Genomic DNA, 23,369 nt, shown 5'->3' with positions numbered 1-23,369 from the left:
CTGGGAATGACACAAACCCTATACCCTTGGAAATTTCAGTCTAACAAGAAAGAGAGACATTAAACAAATAATGTTGCTAATAATATTTAGTAAGAGTTGTGATAAAAAGCCTGAAATCAAATGTAATTATAATTAGATTACATCATCTGGGGATCTGGTCTAATGGGGGAGGGGTAAACTTGGTCAGAAAAGGCTTTCCTGAGGAATTGAATTTGTGTCGCATATCCAGATTTGCCTATGACCAATTAATTTCAAATGTTTCCTTGTCTTTTTTATTTGTCAACATCCAGCTATTTTGTAGAACATTGTGATTTTGCTATCTCCCTATGCATCATTTAGTCACCTCTCTGAACCTTAGGTGAACATCATTAGCTCATACCAATTTCCACTCTAAGCTTGGGTGTTTCTATTACTGGCACTTTTATTCTTCTAGTCCCCAAGCATGATTTATCACTAATCATTTCCTTTTTCTTTTTCTCCTGTCTCTCTTCATTTTCATTCTCCCTGATAACCACCTTAGTCCGGACTCACACCACTCCCCACCTAGATTGTGCAGTAGCCCCTTAAGCAGGACTGTCCTGGCTCCACCTCCTTCTTCACTCTGTACAATGTAGTGTATACTCTCTCTGTTCATATGACTGCTGTTTGCCCATTCTGGATGCCACTGCGACTCCAATCACCTGTAAATGTGACTTCCATTGTCTCTCTTCTGTTCACATTCATCTAGCGCTGTCTGTTTCCAAGTCCACACTTCATGCTTCACAGTCACTTCCAAGGACATTCATTAATCTGCAGGACTCCTTGAATGAAATATTATTTCCATGTTCAACCCAACACATAGTATCATATTAGGTTAGTCTCACTCTCAGATAAACATATTGTAACCATTTCATTTCTTCAACTTTGTCAGGTATTTTAAGTAAGCTCTCCCCCCAATGTAGGGCTTGAACTCACAACCCCAAGATCAAGTCACATGCTTTCCTGACTGAGCCAGCCAGGCACCCCCCTTGCCAGGTATTTTTGCCTAAAATGTTCATCCTGCCCTCATATCCAAATCTTGCCCATCATGTTATGTCCCCCTCAAGTACCATGTCTCTTAGAAACTGCTTTCCTAAATGCCATTAATCTTTAATTAATCATTAATCTTGGTTTTGAAACTTGTAACAAATATAGTCTGTACAGCATAAACCACTACCTAACATGTACAACATAGTGTTGGCTGCTGTTTCACAAGTCATTTCCCCCAACAGAGATCATGCTTCTACAGACAAGAATCACTCTTAATATTACCTCTGTGGTGTCCCCTGCACCTCATACAGCTCTAAGCCCTAACTGGGTGTTCAACAAATACCCGATGACTGATGGCAGAATGATTAATTGATAGGTATCTTTGGGTGGGTGAAGATTTAATACCTACCATAGTGGCTTCTTTTATCCTATGTTAGGATGGTATAATTATATTCTTTAGTATTAAGTAAAACAGAGATATTAAATCCAGCTAATGTATAGATAATTATAATCATACTCATAGTGGTAAATAGCCTTAAAAATAAGTTGTGACATTCGAATAAAGTAGAAGTGTCAAGTTAGCCCGTAAGGTTAATATGCCACTGTATTCGACTAATTCCACAAATAGTCATTTGGACTGTGGCTGGCACTAGGGGCTCAGAGATAGAGGCCTTATCTCTACCTTCTTAGAGTGTTTTACAGTTGGACAAGAGATACTGACAGACTGACAATAAACAGAATTTTAATTTCAATAGTGTCAGGCATTACAAAGAAGATATCATTTCTACAATGGCCATGTGTCACTGCTGGTCTTCCCACATTTGGAAGGTCAGCTCCATCTGAGAAGGTTTCACAGGGGAACTGTGTGAAGAAGCTTATTTTTCCACATGTACCTGTCTTCCTGGTGATCCCTACCAGTGAAGGGCTCAGCAGAAGCTGCTATAGGGCCACCCCACGCAGAAGGACTGACAGCAACAGTCCAGTGCCTTTTGAGATTGTCGAAGCTAACAGACATACAGAGAACGGGAAGTAGTTGGTGGATGAGGTTGCAGTAGGAACAGTAACTTTTGAGAGGCCACAGCAGAGACTGAATCTGGCCACAGCAAAGTGTGCTGTCAAAAAAGGTTTAAAGAAAACTTAGAGAATCTTAATGTGTCCATTTAAATATCTTAGACCAAATCCTACCCTCAGAGACATGCGCTGGAATTCCCTTGGCTTCAGGAAGAAACTTGAGGAGTTTAATAGAAAAGGGAGATCTTTCAGTATTTTATCCCAGGAAATGGAGAAGGTAGCTTTAATAAGTTCCTAATATCCATCCTAAATAGTGAGATCAAGTACTCCTCACCGCTTTGCCTCATCACAGAGAAGATTAGTATGAGTTACATGCCTTTTATTTCTGACAATAAGAACAAACTATGAAACACTGCTATCTGAAATGCAAAATGTGGTAATACATTTTGTATCCAGTCAAAAACACTTCACAGCTAAAATTGAAACAGAGGCATGGAAAGATACGAGATTTTATATCCTGCTATTATGCTCTGGAATATTGTATTATTCATAAACATGTATATAACTTTTAAAGTGCAATTACTTTTCAAAATGAAATAACTATAATTACAGTGGAAACTGCGTTCTCCTGGTAATTTTGATTTGCTTAAATTGCACCTACATCTAGGCTTGAATGTTTCAAAGAGTAGAATGTTATCCTTTATATTAGATTTATTTGCAAGCCTGCCAGGTCACTTGATGCCACTATACTTGGCAGAGTGGTGATGTACCACAGACCCCCGTGCCAGACCAAGTTCTCGTCCTCCTTTCTTTGCAGTGTCCCTCAGACTTGTCCCTTCCCATACTCTCCCTGACCTATGATCACTAACGGTGTATGACTGGATTGTGAGAAATAAGCCTGCACCGGCTTGCCAGCCTTAACTCTCTAACAGTGCTCTAGGATATCCTTCACGTTATATGTTAGTTCATTTTCCTGAAAAATCTCACCCTTACCATGTTATTCCCCAAATCAGGAGAGTAGAATTGTTCCCAGTGGGTTTTCTCAACCGTGAACTTGTATGCTATCAAATCTCTCCATAATCTAAGGTACCCATACTTTGTAAAATTTATTTTTGGGGGACTTCATACCCTTGCCTTCCATTCTTCCACTTCTTGGGCAGAGTGTTCCTTGCCCAATATTGTGCTCAGTCCTGCCTCTATAAATTCCCTCCATCTCACATGCCTACTTACAATACCCTCACTGCAAGGCTCTGCCCAAATCCTACATCCCCCTGGAGCACTGCAGGCTTCCCAACCTGCCATGGTCACTTCTCTCATCTCATTAGAGGCATTTGTCTCTAATCAACAGCCATGTATTATTGTCATGCTAGTCACTGTCTCTACTTTATAATTTTGGACCCCTTAAGGAAATTCACTCTGTTGACCATTTATATTTTAAATAGAAAGATACCTACCCCATAAATATTTGAATGATATAGATGTCCTAAATATTTGAATGAATAATTACAATATACAATTTACAGGATAAATATCCTATTTATGAGTATCCTAGTCTGTAAATATCCTGCAGTTACATGCCAGAGTGTATTATTCATAAAGATAAACATTCAAAATATTTTTCATTGCTTATTTCATAGGTGAATATCACAGAATTTTAGAGCCAGAATGTTCTTGGTGATCATTTATTCTAACCTTATCACTTTACTTAAAAGATACTGGGGCCAAAGTGACACAATTAATAAGAAGTATAGGTTCAGTGAGCCCTTTCAGCCTGCCTTGTGGACAATAACAAGACCTTCCTTAATTCTTTTATATTCCAAATTTCCTTGAAAAGTGCCAAGACCATAAGACTCTAATAAACTTCTGCCCTAAGAAGCACTCAGGTTTATTTCTTATTGTTTTTCAAAAGCTACTAAATTTTTCTTAGATTAGTAAGTCTTGAGAGGGATTTGAAATTATAGCATGACAAGGTGTTTCATGAAGTTTGTTATTTTCGTTGTTGTTAAAAAATACTTTTATATAATTTTTTTCATGGACTTACTGAGCTGTTTTCCAAAGAGTAGAAAGTAGTGTCTTAACTATAGCACCTAATGAAACATGTACAAACTTATGAATGTTCAGCATATGTAGTTAAACACATATGCATCGTGTATGCATTACATGATAGGGCGTGCATGGCTCAGGTGACCTCTCTGTGGTCTTAGGGATATGTTATCTACAGAGTTTGATGCAAAGCTTAGTGAATAAAAGAAAATTTCTGGTTAGCCCAATGTATTTTCTATAGGAAAGATAGAGAGCCTCCGTTATATGGAACCCTCTTCTCATTTCCGTCCCTCCCACGTCCTCATCCCGACCTGGCAGGAGGAAAGAGAGGCTTCCTTACAGACCATATACCAGTTCATCTGCCTCACAGGTTGCCATTTGTGCCAATCAGCGGGAAAAACTTGTTCATTTAATGCCACAGAATGAATGTTTGATATTCTGTTCTATTTTATTCTACTTTTCAGACTAAATTTTCTGTGAGTCCTGATCAAGGGGTACAAATGTGCTGCAATGGTGACATAAACTATTGACTGAGACTGGAACAGGAGCTGGACACCATCTCTTCTCTTCTTCTTTTTTTTTTTACGGTGCTTCTATTGGAACAGTCTGAGTAAAGTACATACAACATGAGTTTTATCATGAAGCTTCACAGACACTTTCAAAGGACGGTTGTTCTGCTTGCCACATTTTGTATGGTGAGCATTATTATTTCTGCGTACTACCTGTACAGTGGCTACAAACAGGAAAATGAACCCTCTGAGATGATGTCCGAAGTGGACTGTGGGGATTTCCAGCACCTACCATACAGGCTTGTGGAAGTGAAGGCAATGAAGCTTTCTGATGCCTCGAGGACAGACCCCACAGTCCTGGTGTTTGTGGAGAGCCAATACTCATCACTTGGTCAAGACATAATTATGATTCTAGAATCCAGTAGATTCCAGTATCACATTGAAATTGCTCCTGGAAAGGGGGATCTCCCAGCACTTACAGAAAAAATGAAAGGCAAATATATCCTCATTATTTATGAGAATATATTAAAGTATATAAATATGGACTCTTGGAACCGAAGCCTTTTAGATAAATACTGCGTGGAATATGGTGTGGGTGTCATTGGATTCCACAAAAGTAGCGAGAAGACTCTACAGAGCTTTCAGTTGAAAGGTTTCCCTTTCTCCATATATGGAAACCTTGCAGTAAAAGATTGTTGTATTAATCCTCATTCTCCATTGCTTCATGTGACCAAATCTTCCAAGCTTGAAAAAGGTTCTTTACCTGGAACTGACTGGACAGTTTTCCAGATTAATCACTCAGCCTACCAACCAGTAATATTTGCCAAAGTAAAGACTCCAGAGAACCTTTCTCCTCCTCCCATCTCTAAAGGTGCTTTTTATGCCACTGTCATACATGACTTGGGGCTTCATGATGGAATTCAAAGAGTTTTTTTTGGCAACAACTTGAACTTTTGGTTGCACAAGCTTATATTCATAGATGCTGTTTCCTTCCTGTCAGGAAAGAGGCTGACACTGTCCTTGGACAGGTACATTCTTGTGGATATTGATGATATTTTTGTGGGAAAGGAGGGAACAAGAATGAACACCAATGATGTTAAGGTAAGGCTCTTTTTATCTCATAGTTTTGAAGTTTAGGTCGTCTTTCAGTAGGTTTCCCAACTGTCCTGGTTTTTCTGGGGCTAAGGGATTTCCTAGGACATGGGATATTCATTTTATCAGAAAGTCTCAGGCAAACTGGGATGCGTTGGCTACTCTCAGCTATATCTGAGATAAAGGGCTATATCTCTCTAAATCAAGAAAAATGAAGACTATACTAAAGGATTGAGTGTGGCAGGATCCTGAAATGCTTTTCTGTGTGTATGTACAGCTACAGAGTAGAAACCATCTTGTTTAATTAACTTTCCAGAAATTATCTACCTTAGAAAACTATTACTAATCTAAGACTTCAGTTCATTTAAATATGAAACCAAAGTGAATTTGTTTTAATGAAAATACATACGCCCACAAATTTTCAAGAATTAAAGATCTCATAAGTAGCAAGTTCAGATATTTTTGGAAGTCAAATGTGCAACTCATTTTCTCTTATATTTTTTTGAAACTTAAAATCAGCACTGCTATATATGGAAAGCTATGAATATACAAGCATACTTATTCAAACACAAACATAAGGATTTAAATTAAATTTCAGAATTCATTGAACACTTCTGGTACATATATGAAGCCCATCATGCTGCATTTAAATGTTATTAGATTTCTCCTTGTATAAAACTGTTGCCCTTAAGTAGAAAACAATTACTTGAAGATAGTTGGTTTTTGTGAATGAATTGTGTTACATAAACAACTGGTTGTTTAGTATTAGTGATTTAAAATTAAAATGATCTACATTTATCTTACTTTCCCATCCAAAATACTGTAGGATTCTATCTTTCTTATACTACAGATTGATTTCTCATAAAAGTGAAAGAAGAGATTCTGATCCATATTTTTTATTCTGCACAGCTTTGACCTTTTGGTAAAATACAAAGGACTAAATCAGATGGAAAAAAGTCTTGAAAACTGCATTCTTTTCTATAAAGACTAAGCATATGGCAAATAATAGTAATGTTCATCACACGAGTTAATGAGCTAAGAATACCAGAAGGACCGTTAAATGTTACCATAAAAGAGTGTGAAAACTGGAAAAAAAAAAACCCTCCATATTTTTGACAGTATTTTAGACTTTTTTTTAACTCTATAAAAATTAATTAACTTAGAAGTTGTGCTTAAGTTTTCATTAAGTCTGATGAAATATACTTGAAAATTGTAGCTAAATCAAAATCAAGTTGGTAGCTTAAACATTATGCACTTGAAAATTACAAACAGTATATAATTCTCTTCCAATTTTTTCATTTCAAAATATTATGATAAAACATGTTTTTAAGGTTTGATTTCTGAAGTATAATTCTTTAAACTGGCAAAATATGTTGTTATGCCATTTAAAAATGTGCTAGATAAATCTCTAAGCTTTATATGCAAACCCTACTATATCCTCTAAAATTATACAAAATATAAAAAGCCTTCAGTGTTCTTAAGGTTAAACCATTTTTAAGGCGTATAAAAAAATTAAACACATTACAACTGAGCACATTTGATAAGAATTCAGCATATATAAAATATTTAATGAATTGCTCATTTGGATGGGAATATATTTTCTAAGCATACCAAAGGCTTAAAAGAAAGCATATTTTGAATTATTTGGGCCTTTAAACTACTTCTACACTGTATCTGTGATTGTGTCTCAAGATACTAATTCTTTGTATGCAGTTGCCCTGAGAGTCTAAACATTTTCTTTCCCTCCCTCCCTCCCCCTTCCTTCCTTCCTCCCTTCCTTCCTTCCTCTCTCTCTCTCTCCCTTTCCTTTCCTTTCCTTTCCTTTCCTTTCCTTTCCTTTCCTTTCCTTTCCTTTCCTTCTCTCTTTCCATAGCTAGTTACTAAGCATGTCCTACATGTGAGGTATTTTTGGCAATATGTAGATAGAATCATAGGCCACGGCCTCATCCCTTTAGATGAAAGGATGGGGAAAGTACAGTAAGAAAAGCCCAGAAAGCACATAGTTGGTGATTGTACTGAGCATCTCCCTGCTCAGTAACTGTTTGGCCACATCACACGCTAGACACAGAAGCAGGCACTAGGGATACAAAGGTAAATAAAGCATGGCTCCTCTCTTACTGAGTTACTGTCTTGGTGGGGGATGCTGATAAATGGGTAGATAGTTTGCTCTGTGGTAAAGACAATAGTAAAGATGTCTACATGGTTTTACGTAAGTACTGCCTTGGGAAACACAGTACTCTGTGGGTGTACCTGAAACTATTAAGTCCTATTAAGCAGGACATATTTTGAAGGCAAGGCTAGAGCAACAGATGAGTTGAGAGGCTGTAGCAGTGATATTTCAGACAAAAGGAAATTTCTTGAAACTAGGAAATAGTTTAAGAACTATTTAGGAGGTAAAATTGAACAACTTACTAACTGGGTCACTGGAGATGAAGGAGAATATAATCAAGGATAACATTAAGATATTTGGCATAGGTGAATAGTGGTTGATTATTCCAACAACAAAGAAAGAGGAGAGAGGGGCACCTCAGGTGGCCCAGGCGGTTAAGTATTGGTTTCCTCTCAGTTGGTGGTCTCAGGGTCCTGAAGTCGGGCCCCACATCAGGTGCCCATGCTCAGTGTGGAGTCTGCTTGAGATTCTCTCCCTCTGCCCCTCCCACTTACACTCTCTCTCTCTCAAATAAATAAATCTTAAAAAAAAAAAAAACACAGAACAGGAGGGTCATAGTGAAGGTAATTAGAGGCCATATTAAAAATGTTAAATTATTGAAGTGCATCTGAGACATACAGGTACAGATGTTTTAACAGGTAGTTGGCTCACAAGTCTGGATAACAAGCATAGTTTTCAAAGTTACTGTTCTATCGAGGGAATAGTTCAAAGCATGAAAGTATGTGAGAGCAGCCAGGGAAAGGATTGATGGAATGATCAGGGAAAGACTGAGTATAGAATCTTGAGGAAGATCATCTTTCAGAAAACAACTGGAGAGAGATGATCTCATTAATAAGAGTCAAAAAGAAGAGGGTCAGAGACTAAGAAGCTATGCTGTTATACAGTAGTCCCCCCTTATCTGTGGTTTTGTTTTCCATAGTTTGAGATACCAGCAGTCAGCCGTGGTCAGGAAGCAGATGACCCTCCTGACACACGGTCACGAGGTCAGTAGTAGCCTAACACGCTATCACAGTGCCTCCGCCATTCACCTCACTTCTTCTCTTCATTAGGCACCATCACAAGGGTGAGTACAGCACAGTGAGATGTTTTGAGAGAGAGACCACATTCACATAACGTTTATTACAGTATATCATTATAATTATTCTGTTTTATTGTTGACCTTTTTCTGTGCCTGACTTATAAGTTAAATCTTATCATAGGGATGTATGTATATGAAAAAGCATATGTAGGGTTTGGTATGATCCCTGAGCTCAGGCATCCACCCTTGGTTTTGGAACATTTCCCCCATGAATAAGGGGGACTACTGTATAAGCCTTGGGAATAAAGAATGTCGGGAAGGGTGTGACCTGCAGTATAAAATCCAGCAGCAGTGTCCACTGAGGTAAGGACTAGAAGTCTCCTTTGGTACAATATGAAGGTCATTGGAGACCCTTGCAAACTCCAGGGGAATGGAGCCAGAGGCATGCCTCGAGGCAGAGGCAATAAGTTCAGGAGTAAATTAAAGAGATAAGACATGGAGAAGAAGACTATGGGATACTCAGTGGAGAAATTTTGATGTGAAAGATAAAAGAGAAATTAGCAGGAGGGTGAACAGGAGTTAGGGTGACTAACCATCCTGGTTTCCCTGGACTGAGAGCATTTAGTGCTAAAACTTAGAGTCCCAAGCAAACTGGAACAATAAGTCTTCCTAACTAACTGGGGTTAGTTAACCTGGTTAGTAACCTTACCTTATCTTTTTTCCTAGAAAGAGAGATTAAAGAGCATGTGACTAAAAAAAGGTCATGGATGTGGTAATTAAAAGTCCCTAATTAATAGAAATATTTTTAATCAAGTTCTTTAATTATTGCCACTTATTAAGAATATTATATTTTCCCTACTTAAAGTATTAGGAAAATGGAAAAGAATGTGTGAAAACTGAAGGCAACATAGAATGTTTCTTGCAAAACTAGAAGGATGGTGCATAGCACGTAAATTTAATTATCATACTAATCACTGCAAAAGTGTTATTTTTTTACTTATGTGGAACAAAAAAAAATGTGTTTCCTTATTTAACTGGAAAATTAGAATGAGCAATGCAATATCAGTTTTTACTTAGTTAGCTGTTGAATAACATGAGCACTCTTTAAAGAGCCTCAAAGAATGTAAGAAGCTGACGTGGCACAAAATATGTGACTCTTCACAAGGAAGAAAAAAAATACAGACCTAAGGTGGTGTTGCAGAATCTATAAACTACAAGCCATAGCCCTTGGACAACCAAAGAACATATAGTCTAGACAATTAATATGTTCCTCAAAAGTGTCAATACTAATTTCAGTCATATTGAAGTCAGAAGAAGGGGTGTGTGTGTGTTTTATTGATCTGTGTACGAGACTTGTTTCAAGTTCACCATGGACGAGTTTTGTGACATTCAAGTTCCTAGAGTTCTGGGAGCTGTCTCCGACTTCCTGAGACTAAGGGTACAGAAAGGGTTTTGGAGAGGGAAAGTGGTTTATGAATAGATGTTTCTGCCATTAAAGCATTTTAAAGCTATCCACGGAAGCACAGCATGACCAAATGAATATTAACAATTCACATTCTCCCTTAGAAGAATGAATTCGCTCTAGGCCTAAGATCCATTATATCTTTAGACTGAGACCATTTCCTATAACATTTCACCCCAAGACAGTTGTGAAGTGGAAGAGGGAAGGGGGTCTTTCAAAGTTGTACCGAACTCTCTGCAGCTATACCCTCAAACAAATAAAAGAGCTACGTATCACTCGCTTCCTCCTATGTTTCTCCCGCCTCCTTCTAAGATTGGCACACATTGTCTTTTTGCCAAGCTTTCTAACATGCATGAGAAAATGAGGAGCCAGCGCACACTATTATTATTATTATTATTATTATTATTATTAGCACACTAGAGGTGCCCACAGTGTGACTGGAGGTTAGCAACTCAGCAACCCCTTCCATCTCCACACTATCCCCAGTCTTTCCCACCAGTCTCTGACGGGTCACTGTTCCTTCATTTGGCTGTGATAGATTACCCCTTATAAATATCTACATTTTAAAAGTGGCCTTAAGAGAGGGCAGTTCTTAAATCTTTAATACAATGTCATCAGTGACTTTATCATTATTTTCCTCACTAACTAAAGATCCCAGAGTGCCTAGGGAAAAGAAAGTACTGAAAATAGAAGTAGGAAAAGCCGTAAAGGTCTGAGATATAAGTGGTATCAGGCTCAGAAGACGGACTTGGCTGACTTCTCAGTCTTGGTAGGGGCCGACCCCTGGAGGCTGTAACTGGAGTGTAAAGGTGATCTCTATGCTGCCTGACTTCACTCTCTCATCAGAATATTCACTACCCCAGCTAAAGTAAAGCCAGAGGCTTCATAAAATCATTGAAAAAAAACTTCACATACCAAATGTCTGGGGGAGAAGGCAACTGCAATCAATTACTTCTGTAAAAACAGAAAGGAAACAAAAATTTCTCCAGATAGTTCACTATAGTGCTCTGAAGGGATGTCAAAACCTACAGAGCACCAATCCTTCCCCCCAACAACACTCTCATATTTCTCTAATTCCTTTCCATTTTCTCTGCTGTTTCTTATCTTTTATTTGCTGATATTCATTTTAACTGCAATTTGCTCTGGAAGCATGTGTCTGCTTGAAACTAACACTTTGAATTTGCTGGGATCACTTTATGACTGGATATACTATTCCTTGTGTACTTGACAAAAACAAATATTCTTCAGTTAAGGGATATCTATTAGCTCAGCTTCATTAACTCTGTTGTTCAAATCTTCTATGTTCTTACTGTCTTGATCTTTTTGCGGAGGCGGGGGAGGACGGGGTGTAGTACTTGTATGGAAGGAGGTGTGTTTTATCCTTCAACTCTGATAGTGGATTGTAAACATTTCCCTGCTTTTCTGTCAATTATCACCTTCTGTATTTTAAAGCTATGTTATTTAAGGATATATACACATATATACACATTTATATTTACATATATATTTATATATTAATTGAAAATTAATCATTCTGGGGTTACCTTAATGCTAACGTAGCTAGCCAGCTTCTGGGGGGTTGCTATTTAAAAATTATACATTGCCTCATTTTTATATTTGCTCTGTCTTCTCTCCATATCTTTACATTATAAATTAGGTTAAAAAACAATTTGTCAACTAATTTTTTTATCTACTTTGCCAATATTTGTCTTTCAGTTAACAAGATCAACCTACAGTCACTTAATTTGATTATCAATGTGTATGGATTAATTTCGGCTATCTTATTTTGTCCTTTATATTTGTCCCACTTTTTCAGTTTCTTCCTTTTTTGCTCTGTTTTTTATTGCCTTTATTGTCGGCTTCCTTCTTTTTCTACCTATTCCTGGTTTGAAATGTATATATTTTATTTTTGTTCTTCTAGAAGTTTCTCCAGAAATTTAAACATATGTGCTAAACATATGTTTAGCTAATGTTAATATCTTCACACTTAGTCAAAAAGTATGAAGTCCTTTATCTCCAATCATGCCTACTCTCCTTTGGCTGATGAGCCCTTCTTGTTTTGGATGTTATCTCTGTTGTTTGTTCTTGAATCCCAGATCCTAGACATTATTATTTTTACCTCCTTCAACGTTTTATTAGCTGGCTTACTCCTTTTCAGCAGAGAAGCCAGACTGAGGCCATTAACATATAATTTAGATCATGTCCATCCTCAGCTCAGAACCCTCCAGTGACTTCCAGTCTTACTCTAAATCTAAGTTCTTAACAATCTTGTATACCCTGCCTTTAACTCCCTAGCCTCTCACTGTGCTGTAACCTCTCTGGCCTCCTTGCCTTTCCCAGCAACTCCTTCAAGCGTTTTGCACTTACTGTTCTTTCTGCCTAAAATGGTTTTCTCCAAAATTAGTGCATGGCTCTCTTTCTCGCTTCCTTCAGTTCTTCACTCAAATTGTACCTTCTCAGTGAAGTTTTCTCTGACCATTCTCTTTCAAATTGTAACTGCTAAATCTCCCCATCTTTTCCTGCTCATTTTTCTCCCTAGCACTTATGGTCATCACCACTGCGCTCAAATCAGCTCACACAGGTTCAGCAGGACAACAGTGTAAGTCTCTTCACTCAGGACATAGCCAGCAGTTTGAAATTTGGCATGCAGGTAGCATTTACACCACAGAAACTGGCAAATGCATAGATGCAGGTTCCCCCCCCAAAAGAGACAGTTGGTAAAGTTTTAACAGCATGCTACTGGAAATGCCATATACATTTACTTATTTATGTTGCTTCGTAACTTTGGCTACTAAAGTGTCAGCTTCATGAGAGCAAGATTTTCTCATCTGTTTTTTCACTGAGGTATCCCCAGCACCTAGAAGTGTACCTGGCTCAGTATATATTTGTTGAATGAATGTATCTTATTCATCCAGAAGCATATCCTTTAGTTCTTTTAATGAGAATCTATTCATGGTAAACTCTCCCAGATTTTTTTTTATGGAATATAAATGCCTTTATTCAGCCTGATCTTTGAAAGATAGTTTTGTTGAGTTTACAATGCTTAATTAACAGGTCCCTCATGTATAACCATGTGCCTCACATTAGGAAGATAGGGATCCCTAGAAGTCACCCGAATACTTGTGGTAGTGAAATATGTCAGAATCCACTGGTCTCTATCTTAAAATTGTCAAAAAGTTAGGCAGTTTGGGACTCTTCTTATGAATGTATATGAAATGTTTCTCTTTTGGTTTGATGGACTACATATTTCTAAATTTCATATAATGTGATTTCTAATATACTGGAATATACATCACTCTCAATATTCTTAACAACTCAAATAGTCATAGTATGTTAGCAATTATACAAAGTTAAGGAAATAATTTTCTAGAAATAATTTTTGGCAATAATTTAACATGGGAAAATAAGATAATAGTATAGGCAAAGGGAAAAAACTATTTCATATCTATTATCAACTTACACTTAATACATTTTATTAAATTTGTTAAATTGTGAGATAGAATGTATTTCTATTACTACTAATATTAAGGAGTTATTTGTTACACAATGACATTCTAAAACAATGAGTTCTAAATAATTTAAAGGAGACAAATGCTATTGGGGAACACCATAGGAATGTATAAACAGAATATTTCGTGACTAGTTACATTGTTAAAGTCCCAAAACAGTGAATCTCCTTTCCAAGCTTGACAAAGAGCAAAGCCATCATAGATGGAACTAGAGCTCAACCAGGCAATGGCAAGCTCCACACACTAGACTAGCAGATTAGAAGACCAAACTCTGAGTTAAGATGTTGATTCTAGAGATATTCAATTTAGTTTAGAAAATTATTAACATCTATTCTGTCAAAGTGCTGTGGTAGGGATTTCAAGGGGTACATTGATGAATAATGAAAGACATTTTTTTATAAAAGAAATAAAAAACAAAGGAGAAAATTTTGCTGTTTGCCAGTTCCTGGGTTATGTCCCTCTCTGAAATGAGAGTTGAGTGAGAGTTTTTGTTTTTTGGTTTTGTTTTTTAATATTCCATAATTCTAGGAAATAATTCAAAATATAAAGGGATCTTCATTTGTATTTCTGTGATGATGGGTTATAATGTTAGGCCCATGGAAGATGTATTTATTTTATAAGGATGTATTTGGGGGTACTTAACTACTCCCCAAATAGGTAATACTTACTGAGTTCGTATATTATCTTAAGTATTTTACATTCATTGTCATTTCACACTCACAAAAATCCTATAAAACAATGACTATAAGTACCATCACTTTAAATAAAGAAACTGAGATTCCTATACTAAGACTGACTTGCCTAAGATCTTAAAACTAGCACGTGCCTGTCCCAGAATACAAAATGCAGTTTTGGCTGGCTGCCAAAGCTGAGCTTTTCCACCTCATGTTGCTTCCCAGTTACACCAAAACATAGTACTATGGTGTTTGTATCAAATCCTCCCTACCAAATTCTACTTTATTGCAAATTGCATCCAAGACAGAGTCTATTATAGCTTAATGGGTCATTTAATTATAAATGTGGAACAAAACTTGGTATCAACCACCTCTTGGAATGCCTTGGACTTTATAACTGCAATGATATGGACAAGGTAGATTTTACTTTAAGATTTGAGTTAACAGTAGGCATTTTGCCTACAATTCTGGTTAATCAGCTTAGCAGTTTGTAGTGAATTAAAGTGGCATAGTGACAGACACTTTTGGTGCTAGATTAATTAAAGAACAGGAATTGCCCACAATTTAGATAATTTAACTTTTTTTCTTTCTGTATGTGCTCAGATTTTACAGTCCCTATAATGTTTTAATGTGCTTTATACAGGCATTTTAACATTTTTTAAAGTGTACAAAAAATGCAGAAAATTCTGGTATATTGTCTCTTAGTCTCTGGGAAGCATGAATTAATAGCTAAAGCACTTTTTTTTCTTAATTTTTATAGGCCTTTTATGCATAATGAACCTGTAGCCTGAAATACAAAAGATATCTTAAAATCATAATGTTGATATAAAATAAATTATGAGATGAATTTGACATAATTTATGGACTGTTTATAGACAAAAGAAATAGTCAACTGTTTTATTAAGCTTCTAAGTGGACTAAAATTTTAAAAGTATTGAAATTTACTCATTTGGTACATATTGGAATTTTATCTTAAAAGATTAAGTGGTTTTTCATTTTTATATTAATAATTCAATGAATAGAATGCTTATAATGATTATAATTATTATATTATTATATAATTATTAATCACATCAATCACTAAAATAGCTATATATTTATTTTCTATTGCTGCTGTAACAAATTACCATCAACTTAGTGGCATAAAACAACCCAAGTTTATTTTACAGTTGTGGAGGTCAGAGGTCTAACATGGGTTTCACTGGGCTAAGTACAAAGTGTTGGCAGGGTGGTGTCCCTTTCTGGAAGCTCTAGGAAAGAGCCCATTGCCTCATCTTTTCCATCTTCTACAGTCCACCCACATTCCTTGGCTTTTGCTGCCTCCCTTCATCTTTAAAGTATTCAGTGCTATATCTCTCTCCGCCTTTCTTTCATAGCCATGTCTCCCTCTGGCTAAAACTGGGAAGGTTTTCTATTTTTAAGGATGTATGTGATTAGATTGGCCCACCTGGATAATCCCCATCTCAAGATCCTTACCTTAATCACATCTGCAGAATCCTACTTGCCATAAAAAGTAACATATTCACAGGTTCCAGGGATTAGGACTTGAACATCTTGAGGGGGACGTAGGGGGAGTAGGCTTTTTTTCTGCCTACCACAAACTATGCTCTTCAGCTAATCTGCCAGTAATTTTTTTAAAAGATTTTATTTATTTATTTGGGAGAAAGAGAGAGAAAACACAAGCTTGGGGAGGGGCAGAGGGAGAAGGAAAAGCAGACTCTGCTGAGCAGCAGGCTGGATGCTGGGATCAAACCCAGGACCCTGAGATCATGACCTGAGCCACCGTCAGACACTTAAGTGACTGAGCCACTCAGGCGTCCCCTAATCATGCCCGTAATTCCTACAGCTGCTCATTCCCCCAAGAGATTTTACTACTGTTCTCACTGGAAAATGAAACTTTCATGACATATATATAATTAAATAATTAATTAGCTCTCTGAACCAATAGTAACTAATTGAGGACAATTAAATTATTGTGCTCTTAAACTCATCCTATCCCTTATACTCTAAAAGTTCACATGGTCAAGCAAGTACACCTTTCTTCACCTTGGTAGTTTAGGAGAGTTAGCTCTCCAAAGATTGCTCAGCAGGAGCAAATCCGTGACTATCACCAGCTCACTACTTCAGTAGTTTCTAATGTCATTTTTCTAGAAGTGCATCCATTATTAGATGAATTAAAAACCAAATTTAAAAGCCAGTTCACTAGAACTACCACACTTAAGCACTGGTCACCAGTCTCATTATGCTTTTTTTTTTTTTTTCTCTTTCCATTTTATCTTATCTTGTGTTCCTGTATCCACCTCAGATTCAGTACCCTTGTTTTATTTTATCACTCTTTCCCTCTTTGGAATCCCCCACCCTAATTGCCCTAATCCAAAAACAGTGGAGTTCTATTCCATGTTTATCCCTTCTCACTCTTGCTACCTTGCTTTGATTCTCTGGTGTTTGGATTTGTACAGCATTGCTGCTTCTTTCCCCATTTAGATTTACAGACTTATTTTTACGTACCTCACTGTCTCTATTTTTTTTCCTCTGAACTATATATACTGAGTAGGATCAACTTTCCGAGAAAAGAAAAAGAAGAAACATTGTGTGTAAAAATTAAACCAGCTGGTTGAGGCATTGAACAATCATCTATCAAGAAAGGGGGGTGGGGGTTCTTCACTCTCTTTATCTTGAATGAAATAATCTACTACACCAAGCAACATATAACACAGCCGTTCCTTAGGAATCCTAAGGGGCAAGGTATTTGAGTTCACATTAGAAAGACAACTTCCTTGATACTCTCCAGTAATTGAATTGAGTGATTTTGACAATAAGCTTTTCAAAGGTTGGAGTTGCTGTCATCAAAATAATTAATAGCCCATGTCCTGGCAGACTTAGATTTCTGACATACTGAAAAATACCTTTAAGAAATTTTGTGTAACATTGTAACAATTATATGACAATATTTTCAAAAGCAAGAAGGCATTATAATGAAAATTAATTTTAACTCTAATGCATTTGCTTTGACAAAAATAGTTTAGGTTAATAGTCAAAAGATTTTTTGCATAATTTGCTAATGTGCTATAGAAATGTAATAAGCATTTAAAGGGAGTAAAGGGAGAAAACACTTTCCCAATCTTTATTATTTCTTATCTGATACAGGGGCATTGTCATTGATCTGGTGGAGGGACAAACAAACAATGGAAAAGGAAATCCATATTTTTCGTTCTTGCTGGAACTTTCTTGATAGTGCTAGATCTCCAAAATCATTGTCACTTATAACTTCCTAAGAACTAACTAGTATTCAGTTCTCATTCTCAGAGAAGACCCAGTTGTTCATCGTACTCAAAAGTTCTGTTTCCCTAAATGGGATCAGTCTCTAATGGATGCCAGTGACAGGAGGCTGTTCCTCATCCCTTTGGGATAATTCAGAGCCCAGGCAGCAGCCCAGTGTTCAATGCTTCTGTACTTAGAAATTGACATACTGTCAATGCAACATCCCTAAGAACAAGGAGAGCCTAGGAAGATAATTAACTGCACATCTTTATTTTTAAGCCAGCAACAGGTTTCAGACTGGTTCTCCATTTTAACTGAATGTCTCTAAGGAGCAAAATCATTATCAAACTTAAGCTAACCCTTCAAGTCACTAACATATCATCATATGTGCAATACTCAGCTCCATATACAACAGCTTATATTTTTATTGTTGATGAGCCTAAAACACAGTTGTATTTAAAGTCATCAGTGATGAATTAACTTCTGATTTGTAAATGAATAAAAATCAGGGTGATATAGTATTTTTTTAAAGAAACAGTCCAAGAATTTGGCACTAGTTTCATCTTAAACAGTCTTTCACTCAGAGAGGCTTAGATATATTTAATCATTTATCAAGATGAAACTATTTTTATGAGTTTCCAAATCACAGAAGAGACAAAATAATCATTTTAAAATGTTTGTTTAAAAATGCTAATTTCCTATCCTACACTCGCAGATTTTGACTTGGTAGATCTAGGGAGGGCCCAGGAATGTCTATGTCTAATATGCTCTCCTAGGTGATTCTCATGCAGTTGATAAGCATTCACGTTTGGGGAAATACTGATTTAAATAAACTGTACTCAATATTATTGCAAAATACAAAGACATGGCTCCTATTATCTTTCTCTGTAGAGAAAAAGATTTTACATGAAAATATTTAGTTCTACCTATATAAGCAAATATATAACGGAAAGAGATCATAATAGAATTAGAATTAATAGTTTTTGTGACTGACTTTAAGACTGGAAGACTGATTTGTGACTGGAAGATTTCTTATTTTCACTTATTTTTTAGCCATACCATGTAGCAAGACTGTGTGACAATATTTTAGCAAACGTGTACACATGTGAAACTTCTTACGGAGATAGAGTAGATTTTACATGAAGGCACGAGAAGCAGAGATGTGAGGAAATGATTCTAACAATGGATGGCTTCGTTCGAGCTAGTAAGAAGACAATGGATAATTCTGCATGGTGCATGGCTTCTGTGATCTTTCAGGAACCTGAATATCAGGTCGCTCAGAAGAAAGACTCCAGAGGCAAAGGGGTCCCTGAGCAGGAGGTTTAAGAACAAAGGTAGAGGAGTAGTATTTTGGGGAGGGGAAGAGTAGAGAGGAAAGAAGGACCAGATTGAGGCGGGGGGAGGGAGAAGGGGAGGATGAGAGGAGTATGGGATATATTCCTCTAAGTGTAATTGAATGTGCTTATAATGCGATATCAAAGAAATCACAAAGGTTTGTCTTAATTAAAGATGGGACAGAGTTATCCTATCAGAAGATTTAAAAAACTGTTAACAAGGGCAATATTTTTTGAATGGAGAAAAGAAATTTTATGTTAGGAAGCTCTAAACATTTGTCTTTAAGAAACTCCAATTAATATGAGCTAGGTTTATTTGCTTGTTTTGTCCAAAATGAAATAAATTTGCATTGTTTTCAAATATGTAAAAATAATGCATGCACTTTGTTTTTTTATATGCCCTTTGTAATAAACATCAAATTATGTAGAAAACTACAAAGAAGAAAGAAAAGGAAAAAAAAAAAACTCCCTGAATTCCCACTACAAAGTGGATTTACTCATTCTTTAGTGTTTGAAAATCTGATAAGAATTTTATTTCATTAATTTTTATATTTTTGTAATTGCAGCAGAGGGTTAAGATGATCACATATGTTTATGGCCCATTTCTATTTTTCTTTCGAGAATTTCCCTTTGTCCATTTTTGCATTGGGATGTCAACTGTCTTATTATTGATCTATACAATATTGTTTTTTCACAAAGAAAAAAGACATGTTCCAGTTGGAGGTGATGGTCTCTGCACTTTATTGCCCCTAATTTAACACGTCAGAAATTATTTTCATTCATTCATGTAGCTAAAGTGAGAATTTAGTTTCCTTACACTTATAGTCTCTCTGGTCAGTTAACATTTTCCTTTTTATTTCACTTTCCATAAATAGAACAGTAGGTTTCTAAGTTGATATATAGCCTTTCTGTATTGATATTCCCAGAAAACCTCATGAAAATTATCATAATTAAATTTAAAGAACCTTGGGCCTGGCTCAGCTGGTACAACAAGAGACTCCTGAGCTCAGGATCATGAGTTCGTGCCCCATATTGGGCATAGAAAAATAAAAATAAATAAAAATTTTAAAAATAAATTAAAAGAACCTCATTAATATCAAAAAGGGAGAATGCTTGTGCACCCTTTTTCAGAAGATACCAAGTCACAGTACCCCACACACTGTTCCTGCAGTGACCAACTTCCTGACACGTAACCACTCAGAGCCTCATTGCCTCATGTAAAGATGGAAGTGGAAATAATGCACCACCTTGGTCAGAGAGCCATTGTGAGAATGCAGGGAACCTATGAATGTGGCAGCAATTTACAAATAATAAATTATTATTTCTGGGTTTAGTTTCCTTTTCTGAGATGAGAGTTTGATTTAATCATTTCTAAGTTTTCTTCGAATTCAAACTATGCATGTCTTTTAAACATTACTAAGGGAAGCCCAGGACCAACTGATCTCAACAGAGTAACTGTATGATGAAATGGTGAGCAGAACACCCTTTTCTGAGACTTAGAATTCCATCTTTGGCCCACCTGCTTTGCTTTGCCTGACAGCTCCAACAAAGAGCATGTTGTGAGAATTCCATCTTTGGCCCACCTGCTTTGCTTTGCCTGACAGCTCCAACAAAGAGCATGTTGTGAGAAGATGTGGTTGAGCTCTCTGACTTTAGCATCTCAGGTAAAGGATATTTCAAGACACTCTGGTTTCCCTGAATAACTTAGTATCCATCTATTAAAAATCTTATTAAAATATTTAAAAGATATTTATGTAATTATTCTCTACCATCTGCTATTGTAATACATCCCATAAGCTCACTTTTAGTTCAAAATAAATTTCCCAGCCCCTGGCTCTTACAAAATCTATGACCATTCTGTTGTAACCTCATCCATTTGTAGACCTCAATCATTCTCCTCCTGGCTTTCACATTTATACAGACTGGAAAGCTGTCTGGTATTTCATCTTTCTGATTATTTACTTTTCCTTGCAAGCTGCATAGCTGAACATCACATATCTGCTGAAAAGAACGTGGGAGCTGAAGTCAGACAGATCAGCCTGAGTCCATATCTCAGCTCTGCCCTCTCTACTGGAGCAACTCTGGTCAATCTTCTTAACCTCTCTCACCATCGGTTTCCATATTTGTAAAATGAGAACAATACCAACTTCAAAGCATGTATGTCACCTGTAAGAACTACTGTGTCTGCCAAATACCTAATTCCAGGATGCCCTCAGTAAATTTAAGCAGTTAATATTATAAACATACCATGCACTGAGAGAGAATTCTAACATGAGTAAAATTAGTTCTTCTAAATAACGTAGAGGTATAAGATCAACTAGAAGAAAATGAGACCATTTTTTTCTCATCCACTTGAAAAATATTAATAGGTGTCTACTGTGTGCCAGGCATTCTGGCAGGAGCTGGTGATATAGTGGTGGCCCAGACAGACAAGTTCACACTGGCATACATCTTACCTCTCTGATGAGAAGAAACAGACAATAAACAAAAACGAACGCACAAATAAAATAACCTCGAGTAGAGATGAGAGAGCTATGAAAAAAACGAAAAGTATTCAGTGAGATCACAAGAATGGTGGAAGGTGCTGGGGGTAGGCAGAGGGGAGTTCTGACTTGGAGACACTGGGTAGGGAAATCCTCTCTGATATAACATTTGAGCTGAGACTTGAAAGAAGAGACCAGCCTACTATGAATACAAAGGTCTGGGGTGAGAGAGTTCCACACAAAGAGACCCTATGGAACAGCTCAGTGTGGTTAAGGGAGAGAAAAGGGAGGCCACCCTGAGTGGAGCACAGTAGATGTGAAGGAGCCTAAGGTGAGATTAGTTCAGAAAGGCAAGCAGGGAGAGATGGCATGGGGTCCAGTAGGCCATGGAGAGGAGTTTGGAATTTATCTAATTTCAGAGACTAGCCATTGGAGATCTTTAGCAAGGTAGTGATAAGGTCTGATTTAGGTTAAAAAATCATACTGGCTGTCATATGGAGAGGGGACTGTAGAAAAAATGGAAGGTGAGAACCCAGCTAGGTGGCCATCGTAGACCAGGTAAGTGATGATGGTAAGATAGATGGTGAAAAGATAGCAGGTTTGAGATATATTTTGGAGATATAGCTGAAAGAACTTGCTAGTGAATGGTATGTGAGGAACTTCAAGAAATAATAGAACCAAGGACATCTCTTAAGTCGTGGCCTGTCAGTGGCATATTCCCTGAGTTGGGGGACACAGAAAGAAGTATCCTGCTGTGGTGGTGACAGCATGCACTGTGGACATAGACTAAGATGACATCCCATCTTCATCAGTTACCAGCCTCGGCCAAGTTACTTAGCCTCTGTGCCTCAGTTTCTTTTTATGTAAAATTAGAACTGTCATAGCAGCTTCCTCATGGGTGTGCCCTAAGGATTCAATGATTAAACACATGTAAAGTATTTAGGACAGTGCCTGTCTCATAGTGTTACTTATTACTAAGGGGGAAAAAAGCAAGAGTTCTCTTATAGACCTGTTAGGTGCATGATGCCTTTTAGGTGTCCAAGTGGAGATGGGCAGGCAGTTGGGTATGCAAGCCTAGAGTTCAGGGAGAAGTCAGGTGGAAAGATATAAATTGAAAAGTCATTAGCATATTGATGGTATTTAAAGCCCTAGCACTGGATGAAATCACCTAGGAAGAGACAGTAGAGAAGAGAATAAAAGACAACCAGCCCTGGGGCACTTCATCATTAAGGTCATAGCTGAGATATATTTAGATGTCACAGAAATGGCTGAGACTCTGAATGAATTCTTTATCTATTCTTTATTTTTAGGGAATGTCCTCTTCCTAAATTAATTCATGAAAGTCTCATTTGAAGTTCTGGATCACAAACTGCCCTCCATTTTACATTTCACACATATGCTTTTCCATCAGATTAGAGACGACTCATAGTAAGTTTATGTGGCATTTTTAAATGTCCTTCACTGTCCCTACCACAGAGTAATACACATAGGCTCTCTCAATAAATACCTGTTGGATTAATTATTTGAAGAAGTTATGATGAATAATATGAATCCAGGACAATAAATGAATCTATCTTCCAAGAACCTGTCTTTATCACACAAGGAATAGATGTAAAGGGAAAAGATAACGAGGCTTGGACTTGAGCAAACATGTGCTTGACACTCGGGTCCACACAAGTTGTGAGAACTGAACAAGTTGCTTAACCCACCTGAACCTCAGTCTTCTCATCTTTAAAGCAGGGGTAATGGTAATATCTACCTCGTGAAGTTTGAAGAAGTCTAAATGAGGTTGTGC

The 23,369-nt window shown here is 37.0% G+C and overlaps 1 protein-coding gene across 8 annotated transcripts in view; it reads left to right on the top strand.

Moving 5' to 3' along the window:
* Positions 1-23,369, top strand: part of NDST3 (N-deacetylase and N-sulfotransferase 3) — a 190,403-nt gene that overhangs the window by 12,030 nt on the left and 155,004 nt on the right. For all 8 annotated transcript variants that reach the window (XM_002918488.4, XM_034671411.1, XM_034671412.1 and 5 more), the window contains one exon: positions 4,527-5,672. In XM_002918488.4, the coding sequence (XP_002918534.1) occupies positions 4,689-5,672 (984 nt within the window). In that variant the 5' untranslated portion in view covers positions 4,527-4,688. The remainder of the gene's footprint in view (positions 1-4,526; positions 5,673-23,369) is intronic.

Source organism: Ailuropoda melanoleuca, chromosome 11, assembly GCF_002007445.2.
Source record: "Ailuropoda melanoleuca isolate Jingjing chromosome 11, ASM200744v2, whole genome shotgun sequence".
NCBI lineage: Eukaryota > Metazoa > Chordata > Mammalia > Carnivora > Ursidae > Ailuropoda > Ailuropoda melanoleuca.
The sequence above is the reverse complement of the archived record's forward strand: the minus strand, read 5'-3'. Positions and strand labels throughout refer to the sequence as shown.